The following is a 17,672-nucleotide window of genomic DNA, read 5'->3' as shown; positions in this document are numbered from 1 at the left end:
GTGTCTGTCTGTCTGTCTGTCTGTCTGTCTGTCTGTGTGCACGTGTGTGTGCCACTCTGGGGTGTAGCAGGCTGACGTGCTGCTTGCGGTGCAAGTATTGCGCTTTTTTTGCCCTCCACATCGTCTTCTTCCCTTGCATATTATGCTATGGTGACTGAAGCTGAACCCGGCTTTCCCCCTGCAGTGAGGACAAGAATACAACTGCCAATTAATGCTACGTGCAATGTGCCAGTGTTAACGGTGTGAGGCGTTGCGGCTTGATGTTTGCGACGCCGCTTGATAAAAAGGTGGGCTTGCGGTCCTCCCTGGGCTGGGCTCCCCACTTACAGGCTGGTGAGGATTATAAGGACATAAATGAACAGCTTTCCTTGCTGTGAGGGGGTCTGTGACCTCACAGCGCCGCAGCTGGTCTCTCTCTGGGTGTGTTTGGTGTACGAGGTGAGCTGGTGGAGGCCAGTGAGTGTGTCTCCTACCTACAGTCTACCCCGGGGTCATTACATGGCTTCTTCACAGTCAATTGTCTTGCACGTCTTCCTCTTCTCCACGTCTATTAGCCTATACTTTGCTTCCAATGCGTGACCAGGACCCGAAGCTTCTTTTCCTGAATGGCTAAATAGCTTCAGTTATTATGAGAGGCCATTTTATTAGGGCTGGACTAAGGAGAGCTGTAGAGCGATAGGTTAATTCAAAGTGGCATCATGGAGGATGCATCAAAACGGTGGAGATCAAATTACAGGGCAAACCGCTCAGTGGTAAGAAAAACAAGCCGGTGGTATGCTGCAGAATGTGTGTGTATGTGTGTGTGTGCTTAGCACTGTGTCTGAGAGAGTGAGGAGGAAAAAGAGAGAAAAGGGAGGAGGGGGGCTGGGGGGGTGTCCACAGAGGGTTTTGGGGTGGGGGCAGGGTGGGAGGGAGAAGAGGCTAACTGGGCCACCACCAATTAGAGACACTCATCTCCTCCTCACACAATACATCACCCACCATTTCTGATGTGTACCATCTCGGGGAGGAATAACAGTAAACATCAATGCAGTGGCGCTGGTATTCAATACACACACACACACACAGAAAAAAGAGACACATCCAGTGGATTCCATGCGTTTAGCCATTGCTTCTTCCCCCTCACGCCTTTGTTATTGGTCTTTGTGCAATGATTTGCCTAAGGACCTAGATTTCCTAGCAACAGCCTGCCACCAAACATTTGGCAGGAGTTCAACATTCTCTCTCTTTGTGAGAAATGGCAGCGCTGCCTCCCTGCTCTGCGTCTGCCACCAGCCCTGCTGCTGCTGCTGCTGCTGCCTCTGCTGCTGGATGAGCCAGACTGGCTGCTACAGCCCTCTAATAATTCTGTTTTCATCCAATCACACCACATACTAGCAGGCACCTTGAGAGCCTCTGCCAGGAATCATCAATCACCTCTTTAACACACACGTGCACACACTGACGCACATGCAAACAACATGCTATACGTACACACACACACAAAGGCGTACACACGCTCGGGTAATTTAATTTACAGGTTAGGAAGAGTACAAGACCGCACGTACAACCCCAACAGTTGTTTGAGTGAAAATCAACAAAGCACATTAATACGGAGCACAGAGGGTTTGCTGGTTCAGCGAGGGAGACAGCGAGGAAAATCTACAATCTGGGCGTAAATTGGGTGAATACATGTGAGTGCTCTCGACAAGGTTAATGGAGAGAGGAGGCCTTAGTGAACGGCGGTCTAGACACGCCACACAGTATTTAAGTGGGTATAGCTCTGGCAGTGTATCTGGCTAAGTACTTTAGAAGTGCGAATGGGACTCTAATAAAGCGAATGATCCCCCTGTTTTGACAAAGAGGCCCAGGAGGGACGCTGAGCCACTGCGTTGAGATTCAGAGCACTGACAAACTCCCCAATTGTGGCCCTTCTATCCCACCGCCGCCCCCCCTGATCCCACGGAAGCTTTTCCCTGCTCATAAGACCGTCGGATGTGGGCAAAACCCAACTGCCAATTTGCAGAGGATGTGCCGTGTTTGCTAATGTGAAGCAGAGACTAAAAAGAAATGAGACCACACAAACTCCAGAGGACAGGACTGATCTGCTTTTCTGGCACGAGCACTGAGGCCTTTTTTTTTTTTTGCTGTTTGTTTCTTTGACGGGCCAGCAAATTATGAACCTCTGTCATGATTGCACTACACTGCTCTCAAGTTAAGAGGGCTCGCGAACGACGGGGAGATGGAGTATTGTGGAGTTTGGCTGGAGTTTGGCTGGCGATCGGCGTCGACGGCGGCGGCTATGACAGTGATTTATGTCGATAATGAACTGTTTAAAGACGTGGAATGCGGCGTGATTTCAGGGCTATCATCCTGACATGAGATCAGAGGGGAAAGGCCGATCCGCGGGAATTAAACGTAATCCCAGGGAGTGAAACGTGATCCGATCTGGCCATGGTTCTCCAGAAGCTGTAAGAGAACACATTACCTCACCGGGGGCGGCGTACGGTAAGCGTTTAGGGGTAAGGCACGACTTGTAAGTGTGTATGAGAGGGAATATCTAAGCCCACATCTGCCGTCCTCCATCTCTGCGTGTTTAGTTTGCAACGGGGCGGGGGGGAGAGAATGGGGTAAAGCCGTATGAACTTGTATAATCAATTTTCACACTTTCCCCGCACCTGTTGGCTCGTCTCTCCGCGTTAAAAGAACTGAATGAATGCGTTACATGTAGAACAATTTCACACTGTGCTACAGCTTCACACACACACACACACACACAAAAGGCAAAGGGAAAACGGAGAGAACGGTGCCGTATTGTCTCAATAGGTAACATAGCTCATTCCCCTCCACAAAGGATGAATGGATGTATCGACAATGCGAGAGGGCGCGCTGAGGCATTTCCTTGAATAAAGCCTCTTAACATTTTGTCCTCTTCTTGGCAATGGAGTTGGGGGGGGGACACACACACACACACACACACACACACACACACACACACAGTCATTTGAATGTAGAGGATCTCACTTACCGCAATATAATAGACCTTGGCTTTCTCCACTAGCTCCCAGTTGCCGTCCAAGTCCAGGTGTTTTTCCTTTTTGTAGCAGTTTGCCGCTGCCAGGTTAGCAACCAGGGACCTGCCGAGACAGAGCCCATAAATCTTCCGCCACGTTTATCATCCATCTTAATTTTGTCTCAAAAACATCCCCTAAAAAAAAATACTCCAAACTGCCCCAGACTCTCTTTTGTTCTTTCGCAATATAAAGAGGAGGATAAAGTCTGGACCAAGGTGAGATTTAGTCATTTGCCTGTCTTGCCTTTATTTTAACATTCTGATTGCTCAAACAGTGACAGAGAAGAGATTAATGGGATCGCCAAGGCCATTATTACTAAGCAACCTCAAATTATCTGCATTATCGCACGTCCTCAAAAAGTTAAAGTGGTCTATTATTATGACCAAAGTGCAACAACAACAGAAATGCATTACCGGCTGATCACTTGATTCAAGTGTAGCAAGTGGAGCAAAACTGGAAAGTGAAGCAGGTGGCATTACCTTAACATAGCTCATTAGGCAGCCCTCACGTGCCGTCTCTTTATGAGCGGCCATCAAAATGAGTGCAACCATCATCGCTACTTAGGGGGAAACAGTTAGGCGGCCATATGACGGGGAGGGTGCCGCTAACAGGGAACGGGGTCCGTTCTCTCGCAGCGCCGACTGGGAATAGCTGTTCGCCACGGTTAGTATCAAGGAAACGGCGAGTATGTGCATGATGGCGGTAGAGGTGATTTGACAGCAGGGCTGGGATTGTGCTTGACCAGAGGCCCGGTAATGGACTGGGAGGTCAGAACAACCGTGACAGCCACAATGACCGCCATTACCCCAGAAGTCCAATAGACTTCAGAGCAATAAACCAGAGCGGCCAAATAACAGCTACACCTAATAATCCTTCTTATACCAGCCAGGTCGTATTACACAAGGAAAAATCTAATAATAATACACTACTGGGGCTGAAACTAGGAACTGGGAAGGCAAGATTAAACAACAAACCTTCACATTTGAAAGAAAGAACCAGGAAATATTGACCAATTAATTTCTTAACAGTAGTTTTAACATCTTAACATCTTATGCCAGTTGATGATTAACTTCGTCTGCCAAAGATTTGCTGATTTCCGGTTTTTGTGTCATTTTTATCTGAATCCCTATTTGTCCTTTTATAAAGACACTGTGTCTTCAGTGTGGTCAGGTCTGAGCAGGGAGGACTTGCACTAATCAAAGCCTGGGGGCTGTGACACACTGGCACACCCGATCCTTCAAAGCCATCACCCTTCCGATCTGGCCCTGGCGGCGACCTTTCCTCTGGCCTCCTGAGCCGTCTGTTAAACACCTGTAAGAAATATTACAGAGCTCCTCTCCCGGAGCACGGCACCTGACCTTTTCAGGTGTCAGAGCCCACATCAAACAAGTCCACTAAGGCCGGCTCCCGGGGGCGGTCAGGGTCCAGCCGTTGACTGACTGACAACTGTGTAGCTGTGGATAAAGGGGCTGCGGAGGAGGGGAGTGTTTAGAGAAGGAGGTTATTGATCCACACCTGGTCTATCATGAACTGGAGCTCTCAGTGTTAGTGATATTTCTCTGTTAGGTGTGGGGGAGTGGTGGAGAAGCAGGGGGGTTGTGCAGACTTTGACCTCTGCTGTCTCAGACGTGCTGATGATGATGCTGGCGTGAGTCGCCAGAGACGCTAAAGCCTCTTTTTCAACCCAGAAGGCTGACAGGTGAGACCTGGGATAGCCCCAGCCATCTCTAACACATTGCTAGTGTCATCCTATAGATGGATGATAACCCACTGGGGCGGCGGAGACTTAGTGGGGGCCTGGAAAAACACACTCAAGCTGTTCTTTCCTTTTGATGTGTGAGCTATGACTCCCTGTTATGACTTCAAGCCCCAAGGAGTCAACTGCATGAGGATGTTGAAACCAACCGAAATAATTCTGTTAAATCACATTAAAGGGTCATATTTGGGTCAAGAGAGACTGAAAGGTAGGGATAACTAATATTACAATATGATAAACATCAGAGGAGAAATCACAACATGTGCTACTACATCATTTCATAGCACCGCCATGTTTTGATCATCTAGTTGAGGTATTTTATCATATTTTTGCATACTTTACATACAGTGCGACTCATCTTCAAAGCCTGGCTGCTAACTGGGCTTTTTGTGACCGCTACGTCGCGATTTGAAAGACTGCGCAGCCTCAAATACTTTGTGAGGGTTAGGGATTGGCCTGTGCTGCCACCTACAGGCATTACTGAGCACCGACCCAGTGCTACTGACAAAATCTTCACTTACTTACTATTTTGAGTACAGGATTGTTTAGATTATGGATCAATGTAGAATTGATTCAGCCGGGTATGATGACGTGTTGTGTTCATACAAAAGAACAAAGATATCGACATTACACCACAGAAATGTCTTCAAACCTTTAAATTACACCTGGGAACCTGTAGCCCCGCCCACTTTATTACTCTATTGTTAAATGGCTAACCTATTGTCTCCAGTGATGCAGGCTGCACAGGTGCCGGTCGGCTCCTCGTTCTGTTCGTAGTAGTGGGCGTCGATGTGAGCTTCTTCGGCTTTCTTCTTCAGGATCTCCCCGAAACCGTCCGTACCGATGCATCCGAAGAAGGTCGCCACCTTGTGGGGTTCCTGGATCATCCACTAAAGAAAAGAAACGAGAAAAAGAAAAGGAGCGGAAAATAAAACAGCAGTTACACTAGGCTCAGTTTACAAAATATAAGTCTGTTTGAAGGGTCAAGTTCAGCCAAGGCAGATGGCACACAAACTGTGTAGCTTCACAGCAAACACACTCCATGTGATATACGAGGGCTGCGAGCTGTCATAAACAACCCGGGAAGACCAATTCCACTCGGCACAGAGGCACTATTCTCTGCTAAGCTCTCCTTCCTCCCTCTGTGCTAAAAACAGTCTCATCTCCTTATTTACACAAACCCCATCATTCAAAGCTCCCATCCCACCGATACAGACATAGACTTGTTCTCTCTCTCCCTCCCCCCCCCCTCTGCCCGACTGCTGGATGGAGGATTCCTGGCTTTGACAGTCCCGATGTACTCCGTGACTTTTACCTGAGCTGATGAGAGGGGCTACTCAAATTCTACAGCACTCAGGTTTAACCTCCAAAGATTTATCGACGTGCGCTACGTGCTGCTGTTTGCTGGTTTTTATTGCAGCCTCCTGTTTTGTTGCTGACGGGGGCCCCTTGTGAATGAGATGTTGCTGCTTTCAGGGATGACCTGTATACGTGTGAAATTAATCATTTCACACAACCAAATAGCGTCTCGGTAGGGGAAGAGAAATGCATTTTCATCACCCATCCTCAGATGCTCTCCACACTTACATCCCCCCAACTCTCCAGGTAACTGGTTCAGATGGAAAAACTCAAATCAAATGGAAATAAAAGTGGAAGAAATTCATTATTTTAAGCGAGGCTGATGTGTGTTTGCGGGGTTGAGGCTGCCGTTTACAAAAGATGGCTGATCAGGAAGGGTTTGTGGCTTTACAAGGCAGAAACAAAATGAACAATAACGACAATGCCACCACATACGACTGCTGTGTGACCACGAGAGCGCCTGCCTACCTAACACATCTCACCCACCCCCACCTGACAGGAAGTACACAAACACACAAACACATACGGATGTACACACAAATTCACAGTGAAAGCTGACAGGAGCGAGCGCTTCTTCCCCAACCTCTTGCTGCAGGCACCTCACACTTATCAAGGTCACTGGCTCGGGTACACGTCAAGTCCAATCTGATTTTCCTTTAGCCATGATGAGCTCCGAATCCAAGGTTAGGAGCTGCGGGCTGTAAATAATGACAGCGCGGCCCCTCCATTTGCAGGCCTCTCAGGTGGGAATAGAGAGGGGCCACTCAGGGGCCCCCCGGTCCCTCCGCACGGTGGTGAATCACAGTGCAACCAACCACCGCCCAACACAGCACCCTGCCCCCCTCCTCTCCCTGTCTCTCCCCATCTATCTCTCTCTTTCTCTCTCTCTCTCTCTCTCTGACCGTCAGCTGTACTCTCACAGCCAGCTCAGCTTGTCATTTTACAGGGTCATTAACAGACACACATACACACTAACATGTACATGAGTACACAGTGCACCCACGCAGGGAAAAGGCTGAAACACACACACACACAGACACACAAAATCCTGACAGTTTTTTAGGCTAGTGTCTATATTAGTACTTTACAGTTTACATATATGCATAACTAAATCACTTTCTCCAAAATTGGTTTATGGACTCGTATTTTATTGACAGACAGAATTTATTGCAGGGCTATTCTGTTGGATGAAATTAGACAGGGCTGTCCCAATCAATTATCCTGAAATGCAATCAATCGACTGATTATTTGGATCATTAATCATCAATGTTTGTATCTGTAGGCAGTATAGTCCGAGACTCAGAGTTTGTTTTTTTACTTGCAGTAAGAGAGACAAGAAGAAGAAATTCAAAAACTCCCCTACAAATTCCCAAGTAAGAGAACAAATCGAAGGCGCTGGGGAGAATAAAGTTGCCAAACAGAATAAGAGTTGCTGTCTTGCTTCCAAAATGCAACTCAAATTTTGTGTTTCTGCCCACTTGTGTTCTTTGCATTTTCCTCTTGTAATGTTATCTTTTATCAATTAGTCGGTGATAATCTATAGTGTCACTATTGCTTAGTCAGCCAATACTATCAATACACACACAGGCAGAGTGTTGTTGCTGTGGATTCCTCTCTACCTTTCCCCCGTTTTTGCCAGAAGCTCAGTGAATAAAACGATAAACACAAAGCAGCAATAGATGTCTTATTATGAGCCTGTATAAAAATCTATCTGCTTTTCAATCTGCCTTTTTTTGGGGTTAGGAGTGAGATCCAATTCATTTCGGGGCACCGTACAAAAAAAAATCCTTCTGAAATTCCTAGATTATATGAGATAATACCTCCATTATGACAAAAGTGCTATCCGCAGGGTCGCGGGGAGGTCAACCAACCCCGTGCCGGGTATTCATGCTTAGTCACATCCCAATTATACCACAGTGGTAGAGGCAGAAATTGGCAAATGTACATCAAGGCGCTTCATTACTGAGGGCCGCTCCAGTGAAATTAAGCAGCAGATGAGACATAGAGAGATTTGCCCCCAGGCGGCATGTTACAGAGAGCGGGAGAGCGAGAGAAAGAGAGAGAGAGAGAGAGAGAGAGAGAGAGAGAGAGGCTATAAAGAGAAGCTGAAATAACAGATTTTCCTGAAGGTGCTGGGAGCTTGTATCCTCCACAGCTCATGTATATTTACTTAACTAGGGAGGATGCTGGTCCCCAAAGATGAAAATAGTTCCCATGATACACCACAGCAACATTTCTACAGATATGGGTTAGATGTAGGGGAGGAATCTAATACCCACAGCAAAAAAAAAGAGGAGAATATCCCTGAAAAGGATGGCACAAGAGCCGACTAGCTAAAGGCAAAGAGCGATAAGTATACATTATGTTAAGTGGTGGGTAAGTCTGGCGTCTCATTCTATTTGGCTTCCATTTAGCCAAATAATCTCTCCCCTCCATTCCACACACCCCCCTTACCCACCTATCACCGGCTCCAGGGGCCCCCGGATAGCTATTAATTATGACATCTCATGGTTGCAAGGAGCCCCCACTTGGGGAGCTGACCCCAGCCTTCTCCTCAACACCCAGCAGCTGCCACTCTTCACTACAGAGAAGCAGCCGCTTCGCGTGGCAGCTTCCAGGAGGGGGCAATTACACAGCCCAGATGAGACGAGGTGGCTCGGTGTTTGGGACTGGAGCGCTCAGGCTGCCATTAGCACCATAAGCGATTACACTCCCCTCTTCTTTTGTTGCTCTCTACTCTCCCGCACTGCAAAAGAAGCAGGATCTCGAAGAAAGTCTCAAGAGAGCGTTTTTAAAGATGACTGGCTCCTTATTTTTCTTCATCTTTGGAAAAATGTTCTTTCCGAGCAACAATATGAGCTTGATTATTAGACTTGTTTCAAGAAAACTGGGCTTAATTAGTCTCGGTAAGTGATTCAGTGTTTTTCAGTTTGGGTGGAATAGCAAAAGTCAGAAAAAGTGGATGGACGATTGTTTAATATCCTGTCTGGCCCTAAAGTGAAACTAAACTGGGTCAAATCAACAACAAAGCAAACAAACAAGCTTTTAAAGGAGACGACAGGGACTTTTGCATATCTGAGTGCTTTACTTTCATTAAGAGTCTATTATGAAACCTTTCCAGTGCTTTAATCTGCAAGAAACATTGGCCAGCCTTGTTGCACCATCACTGTGCACACTGAATGTATCCTGATTGTCGGGTGTAGGAGGGTAATGATGACGTGACCAGGACCGATCAAAGTGAGGATTTCAGGGTAGTTCCTGACTGATGGGTGTGTCTTATCACACACACACGCACGCACACGCACACACACACCTGTGTACAATAAGTATAATAATATAGATTTTAGTTTGATTCTAAAGTGGTTTTAATAGAAGGCAAAGTTATTTTTTTTTTCCCTTCTTCCTTGGCGTGAACATGTTTGCAGTGCCGCCTCTTCCGCCCTGGCTCGCTGCTGTATATTGATGAAGCGGTAATGGGACTTCTAGTTAGATATTCCTCCTGTAGAAACATTGGCTTGTTTCTAGTCTCCCTCAGGGGTCAATGTATTCTCCCAGCGTTACAGAGAATCATCTCTACGCTATTAATGATGCAATTCCAATGCAAGCCAGACGCACTGAAGACGCTGCACAGTGGGCTTTGCGGGGAGTCAATAGATGGTGTGTGTGTGTGTATGTGTGATCCTGCAGTTCGACAACAAAGCGGAACCTTCTGTACCTCAGAGGAGGCCGACTGTCACTCTGTCAGTACGTCCACGGTTTCCTGCTCACTGTCGTTCATCCTTAAACCACAGGACAGCAAAGTCTCCATCCTGGTCCTCCTCAGGGTCCTCCTGAGAAGAACATGTCCGTGCCTAATGACCATCCCATTAATTAGAGGCTTATCAACCCTAAAAAAATTCAATAGGGCTATTTATAGAGGCTTCTAAAATAGACAGGGCTGTGGTTGCTGCACTCACTGCACTGCACGGAAACACTCATCTGTTCTGATCAATTCACACCAGCGTACTTCCCCCACCTCACACTAAAGTTGTTCCTCCTAAAGAAGACACAGAAGATGATTCAGGTAGAAAGTGCTCTGGTCCCAATGACCTTACTTGATCTATTGATTATTTTTACACCATTTAATTGATAGATGTCACTGGATTTGTGGAATTTGAACACTTTTAAACTGAAACTGAAGCTCTTTACATGACTATTATTTACTACATCTAAGTTCAACACAAGAGGAGAGCAGGTTGTTCCAAAAAGAATCTGGGAAACTTTGCAACGTAAAGCCTGAAGAAGGCATTTTCAAGGCAGGGAGCTCCAGGTTTTACTCAGCAGGGACATCACAGATAACACAACAGTAAACCCTGACCTGTACTTCACATTTCAGCTGACACTTATCAGTATTACGGCAAGTTCTTCAATTATGCCTGTGACTTTTATGAGAACTGATGGGAAGGATGAAAGCGTGAGAGACTCCCATTACAGACGGAAAAAAAATTGCCGTGTAATCTCTGATTTTACCTCCTGTCATCAGAGACAAAAGGTGAACCGGTGAATATCTGTGTTTTCCTTTACTATGCAGATAAAACAACTAGCAAACATCTGTCTATCAGCACCTGTCACGCCGAGCACTTTCATATAAAGCACTGCAGTGCAAAGGGCCCTCGCCAAGAGCACTGACATTGATGAGGTCTGGCAGCTTCCATTAAATCACTCTTTCCTGTAAAGTGCCAAGCATCAAAGCAACCAGCCGAGGATTTTTCACTCAATCAGGTAACACACAACCCTCCCCCCCCTCCTCCTCCTCCCTCCTCCTCTTCCTTCTCACAGTCCTCTTAGGGGCCTAGGCCTTCTGGTCAATAACTCCTATCAGTTCAATTTCATGCACAGTTAGCCATGTTGGGGTGCCGGGGCGCTTGCTCTCGTCTGGGTTGCATATGTTGTTGTCGCTGTTGTTGTTTTCTCAAATTTTTTTTCCTTGGGCGGGTTGATAAGTGGTGCGGGGACCTGGAGTGGAGCGATATGTGGAGACTGGCCAGGGTGAGCAAGGTTGTTTTAACTCCACTTACCACCGCGTGGCGCGTGGCGGTGTGCCGCGACTCGGTCACATAGCTTAAAGAATTGAGGGGGGGGGGGGGGGGGGGGGGGGGGGGGGGGGGGGGGGGGGGGGGGGGAGTGGAAGAGCTGTGAATGATCAACACCATAATGAGCTGATAATCAGTCAAAGGCATGGATAAGCTTTCTTTTTTTCTTTCTAGTTGTTTCCTTTCAGACCGTTCAACTGTATTCTGCTCCGCGCAATCAACAATCAAAAGGGGAGAGTATTCATCGTACAGGAGCTGATGGGAATCAATTCCAGAATCTTCAAAAACCTCGAGGACACCTGCAGAGTGGGGAAAGGTGCCAAATGTTTCAATGCTTATGTGTGGCAAAGTAGTTGCTCGACAACTTCCATGTACCCTGATGAGGCAATAACGTACACGAGTTGTACCAGCTTTAAAGTAATACTCCACACAAAACGTGACAGTTTTCAGGTCATTTAGGTCTGAACTAGGTAACCGACAAGTATCAGAAGTTGGTGTTCACTTGCTCGGGCCGTTAAGCCTTTGAACGGACCCCTATAGAACCCGGTATAGAACTGTGTTATGCCACAATGATGGTAATGCCTTAAAAAAGACATTTTGTTTGGATACTACTCTTCCTTTCAAAAGAATAAAAGGACGTTCTTAGATTGGGAGCCAATTCAGAGTGCTTCTAGGTAGCCCCTTGCTGAAAGACAACATGAAGTGCCTGATGGTCACGTGTTCATGTTATAAGCTATAATAAAACCCTGGCAGAAAATCCGAAACTGATTGGATGCTACAGAGAAGTGAGTGGGAAATAAACAGTCTGGATCCGATAGTGAGTGGTACACTACCCCACGGGAGTGATGCTAGACAACACAAACACCAAAAACCCCCAACGCTCGACAGCTTGTGTGTCCGCATACACGTGTGTCACCGACGGGGCGGGCAGGGAGGAAGGTGACAGCTCGCAGGAACAGACCACTGGGCGATAAGCATCAAACTAGATGACGCGCTGACACACTCCATAGGGTTTGATGTTAAACACGACAAGAATGTCCCTGGCAGTATCTCGGCACCCTCTTCAGAGAGCTATCAAAGGGGAAGTTCAGTGAGCACACAGAATAACCCCCGCCCCCCTCCCCCCCAAACACATACACACACATACACACACATACACACACCTCCTCCCAACACATCTCTCTGCAGCATCTTCACACTGCATAGAAATAAGGGATGTGTCGCCGTCTCCAGGCACCAAGTTTATCTAAAAAGGAAACAGTGGATTTTTTTTTTCCTCCTTGGCTCTTTTTCATTCCTCACCACCCTTGTTAAACACACAACCTTGATTTTGTTTCTCTTTTTTTGCCCATGAGGGGTGAATTATTTACAGGATAAACAAGGTGATGTTGTTTCAGTCAGTCATAGCCAAACTCCCCCATCGCAACAATAGAAGCAGACGGTTTTACCTGGCAGGCATGAGGGGCTGAGCTCCGATTCAAAACAGGGGGGGAGCGGATTCACAATGCCGGGGCTTTCAGTGATACCTATCAAGGAGGAGGAGGAAGGAGGGAGGAGGAGGGGGGGACGAAGATGAGAAAACGTTTCCACCTCCGATTCATGTGGGCTAGGAGTCCCAGACAGCAGGGGCCTCGTCTCCCAAAGCAGGGCGTTGCGTGTGTGTCTGTGTGTCTGTGTGTGTTATCTGGCAAACTTTGGGGTTAACTTTGGTTTTCCATCTCTCACAAAGATGGATCTGTAGCCATGGTAACTAATGCCAGAGACCAAGCCTGAATTTAATAAGAAGAATCTTTCGACGACTGGTTCAACTCGAGTATTTTGTCCTACTGTACATTTTCCAACATTCCTATTGCTGAATATTCTTTTCTCTCTTTCACTATTTGTTGTTGTTGTTGTATTCTACAGAGACAATAGTGGCTACAAACGCACATGCTCTGATCTATAGTGTGTGTGTGTTCTGTGTGTAGATGCAGTATGGCGGGTGTTATTAAGTGTCATAAAGGGGTGTTTGTGTGTTTGTGAGGGGTTCAGGCAGACGGATGACGAGGGACCTTTCCAGCTAAAGCCTATAATCCTATCTGTACTATGTGGGCTCCAGCAGCTGAGGGGGGGCGGAGGGGGGTGCAGCTGTGTCCTCGCCCCACTGAGGGGCTGCTGCTCAGGTGAATCAGTTTTGCCCACCCTCCCTCTCCAAACTCCCCACTACATTGCTTTGATCTTAGTGGCGGTGGCAGCAAAGACACTAAATATTCAGTCCAGACATCATCCTCATCTCCCTGTGTGGTCATTGTTGACGCTGGATCACCAACATTCCTACATTTCCACATCTACACCGCAGCTTAAAGCAAAGACGGCCAAACACTCTGCTCACGCTGTATCATTCGAGCCGGACGTCCAGGAAAAAACGAGGCTGACAAAAGCAGACGATTTGACATTCTTCGGAAACGAGCAGACAAAACAATTGTCCTCCCAGTTTGACCTCAGACCCCGTCGGCACATCGGCTGTGGCCTGATTCACATTTAATATGCTGCTTTACTTTGATAGGGGGACACAATGGGCGGATGCGATTTGGCCCTTGGCAAAAGATGGAAAACAACATTCCTAATGTGTTCACACAGTGCAGCAAGATCCCACTTATCATATTACTCATGCCTTGGCGTCCTTTTCTGCAGGCAAAGAGGTTTTTTCTTCGCGTTACAAGTTGAAAATATCAGCGATTGAGCTTCTCCGCTTACTAAAGCCCTGCTTGGTGTGAAGGCAGCTTGTGTGTGTGCAGATTCTGTGGCTGGCTGGCTGCACAGGTAAGCAGAAAAATAGCTGTTAGCTCCCCGCCTGACCTTGAGGAGGATGCCATTCAATCAGCCGGGCTCGCCGCAGTAAAGGCCCTATCATTGCACTAATAGACTGAATCTCCCTCTCCGCCCCGGATCATGGACAATGCATGTGTGGCTTTCTCCTGCTTTGCCAAGTGGAAGGAGCAATTTATTCAACAAATTAAACCCAGAAAATAAGCCGTGATGAAAGAAATACCGCCGCCGCCGCTATTGGGTGTGTGTGTATAGATTGAACTTGTGTAACAGTCTGCACACCTAATTTAATTTCCACTCTCTAGACATAACAGAATTGGATGACTGCAATTGACAAAACAGTTAAAATGCAAGACTGAACAGACTGTGCTAATGCTCTCATTGCCAGGGAATGGCGGTGGCGGTGGCGAGGTGGAGGGGGGGGGGGGGGTCTAGTGTGCCGCTGTACCTCCTTATCTAACGCACATCAGCCAGCTGGAAGCAAACACACACACACCGCCGACGTAATAAGGGGAAGATTTAAAGAACGGTTTCTCGCTTTGAACTTTGAGGTTGTTCTATCAAATTCCACCTTATCAACCGGCAGCTTGAACAAGTCGTGTTATTTTTCCTGACGGCTTACAGAGGCAGAGAGAGAGAGAGAGAGGGGGAGAGAGAGGGAGAGAGAGAGCTGGAACAGTCGTAACTACTGGCTGCTGCAGTGCATCATGACACAAACAACAGTGAGAAACTTGGGATTTATAGCTCCGATAACCTTCCAGATTCCTTCGGCTGGTGCTGCACGCCAGACAACTCCGACAGAGTTATGCATCATTAATCCCCATGAATGCTGCCAGTGATAAATAATGCTTTGCGTCCGTATGATAAATAAGGGGGTTATTACCAAACCGTAAAGAATGGGGGATTGCTATCATCACTTCAAGCAGATAATAACACGAGGATTCAATGTTTCGACGATTCAATGGTGCACTCAGGAGATGGAGAGAGAGGGAAAGAGGGAGAGAGAGAGCGAAAGGGAGGCACAGCATGTTTCTGCTCTCGTCAATGTGCTATTCCAGAGAAAAGTTGTAATAAATAACGTCATTTAAGCTCACAAATAAATGTTTTGGATATACAGTATATATATCTATGACACCCGGCTTGCCATACTGAACAGATGCCGCCGTTTAATACATAATAAACCAAGGTAAACAATGATTTAGTACTAGTTTGGCATGGTATTAGGAGAGCAGAGAATGTAAAGGCTGCTCAGTCGGTACACGCCTCTACAACACACACCGATCCTGCTGACCTGTTGCTCCGGCTTCCTTTTTCTCTGGCTGCCCTCATTTGATTTCTCAAGGCTCGCACTTGAATCCGTTCCAACAGACATAGAAACGTTATATCCCCTACAGGTGTAAATTCTTGGTGGTTAAGCAGCGCGAAAGAAAGGAGAGAGAGAGAGAGAGAGAGAGAGAGAGAGGAACTCCTTTTGATTCGGAGATGTTTCCACGACCAGATGCTCGGGGCCCCTCTCTTGCGAGACGCCCGGGCAAAGATCACTTTTCGTTCCTATCGAGAGGCTGGAAACATAAATTCAAACTCTACAATAAATCAAATATAAAATTTTCGCCTCCCCTTCACTTTCCCGTGGACCGTTGTAATAACAATGTCACTCCAGTCTGCCTGGTTACCATTAAGCCTCTGGATTCCGTCCATGCTAATGATTTGGTTCTGTATCCTGTGTGTTTTACAAACCCTGAAGAAAGGAAAAAGGGAAATATTACTGACCTATTTAACGTTTTACAGGTGAAGAGAGAGCTGAAGCCTATGGCAGACGCTCTTTACATACAGACGTTATAGCGAAACATCTCTCAAAATGGATTCTCCCTGCCAGATATAACACCCAGAGCGCCAATAATGTTAATAAGCCGAAACTCTGCGGCTGCATCTTTCACATTTCTAGACAGCTCTGCTGCCGAGCCAGAAAGGAGGACAATGCTCTTCCAGTCAAATCCAGTGAAAAATTTGAATTCTATTTAGATATTGTTCTGCATGCCAACAAGACTTCCCCCTTCTGCCAAAAAGCTGAATTCGATCTCATTCAGTCTATTTTCTCTTCCGAATGACGGTCTCGTAATAATCTTTAAAACATGAACTTGGGCCAAGGCTGTTTCACCCAAAGTCTTTTCCCACATTGGGATATTTGCTGGAGAAGCCACGTATCTCTGTCTGAGGAGTCTTCATAGCCCAAATATATACAATCTCGCATCCGAATCCAATTCATATATTTGTCTCACGCAGTGTAAACAGACATTTTAATCCCCTGTGAAACCAAAACCTCAAAATGGCGCACAGGGAGGCGATTCTGCTCGGCCGGGCTGTTTAAAGAGAGGTATTCTGGGTGAAGACGGCTTTTTACTTGTTAAGTAAAAAGCAAACCAATTTCTGTATGGCACCTGCACCTCTCTGTTGCCCCTGTTGGCTTTGGCTGAGCCGATTCCAAGGAGTTTGCAGCCAAAACTACAGGGCTGGGTGCCTATAAGAATCTGTACTGACAGAAGGCTTTTAGAGAGGAACCAAGGTCACCGGTACAATAACACAGTGCAGATATCAGACTGGGTGCCAGGGGAAGTACTGTGTGCGTCTCACTCTCTCTCACACCCTTTAAACCAAAAAACTAAAGTGCAAAAGGAAACTAGTTGAATAAACTTCACTTGAGTTTGTAAATGAGTGTGTGTTCTCCATGGTTGAAACTTTGGAAACCTGTGCAGCTGTGAGACTCTTAGACTGTGGACAATATTAACAGGGAATATTGATTTATACTCGTTTGTTTGTTGTCTTGGGAGCTTCATGCGAGTGCTCTATGAATTATTATTGTAGTCAAGGTAACATTCTTTGCACTACTAGATTGAATGAGTGGAGTGGTGTAAAGGAGAATTAATAAAGCATAATTAGTGACTCTTTAGTCTCTGTATAGTACTTGTCATACAATAGTGGTATAATATAACACATGACATAACTACCTGCCATTAAAGACGGCATTTGGTTGTAGGAGAATTAATACAATACCATAAACTACTTTTGTATTTTGGCTACAATGATGTGAACTCCTCTGTGTTGACGACAGGTACTGTATGTGACTACGCAAGACTACGCAACAAGTGGAGGAGAGTGTGAGGCAACATTCGCAGTCGTCTGGATACTTTTGAAAACTCTTGTCTGAAAGTGTGGAGGAAGATTATTTTCCACGCCATAACAACGCCTAGAAATGCTGAATTCAGGATGCAAGGAGGAATATTTTACATAAATACAGAAACATGGTGCGGCACAGATCCCAGGCATCTCTGGTTATTATTGACTTTAGATGTAAATGTCATGTTTGCGGTCAATTCTAAACCAATGTTTGGCAATTATGATGAGGATTATTATTACTGTCATCACAACTTATTTGAATGATGCAGCCAAGTTATAAATTGCTACTTTTGGCTTTTGAATGCAGCTTATTCTATGGCAAACTTCATGATAGCGTTGCCTTGCATACTGTACATTTTCATTTGTATGTTTTCTTCTTTGGTGCCCCTTTTTTCTGCCGTGTGTCTATGGATCATTCGGCGTAACTATCTCCTCCGGGATGAATAAGAC

At 46.3% G+C, this 17,672-nt stretch overlaps 1 protein-coding gene across 2 annotated transcripts in view; it reads right to left on the bottom strand.

Annotated features, from left to right (window-relative positions):
- adkb (adenosine kinase b) overlaps positions 1-17,672 on the bottom strand; it is a 102,455-nt gene that overhangs the window by 52,303 nt on the left and 32,480 nt on the right. For both annotated transcript variants that reach the window (XM_076152287.1, XM_076152288.1), the window contains exons 5-6: positions 5,527-5,699; positions 3,008-3,116 (exon numbers count right to left, since the gene is read on the bottom strand). In XM_076152287.1, the coding sequence (XP_076008402.1) occupies positions 3,008-3,116; positions 5,527-5,699 (282 nt within the window). The remainder of the gene's footprint in view (positions 1-3,007; positions 3,117-5,526; positions 5,700-17,672) is intronic.

Source organism: Genypterus blacodes, unplaced genomic scaffold (genome assembly GCF_046128005.1).
Source record: "Genypterus blacodes isolate CSIRO-AG114 ecotype Tasmania unplaced genomic scaffold, CSIRO-AGI_Gbla_v1 ptg000055l_1, whole genome shotgun sequence".
In the NCBI taxonomy this organism is placed as follows: Eukaryota; Metazoa; Chordata; class Actinopteri; order Ophidiiformes; family Ophidiidae; genus Genypterus; species Genypterus blacodes.
The sequence above is the reverse complement of the archived record's forward strand: the minus strand, read 5'-3'. Positions and strand labels throughout refer to the sequence as shown.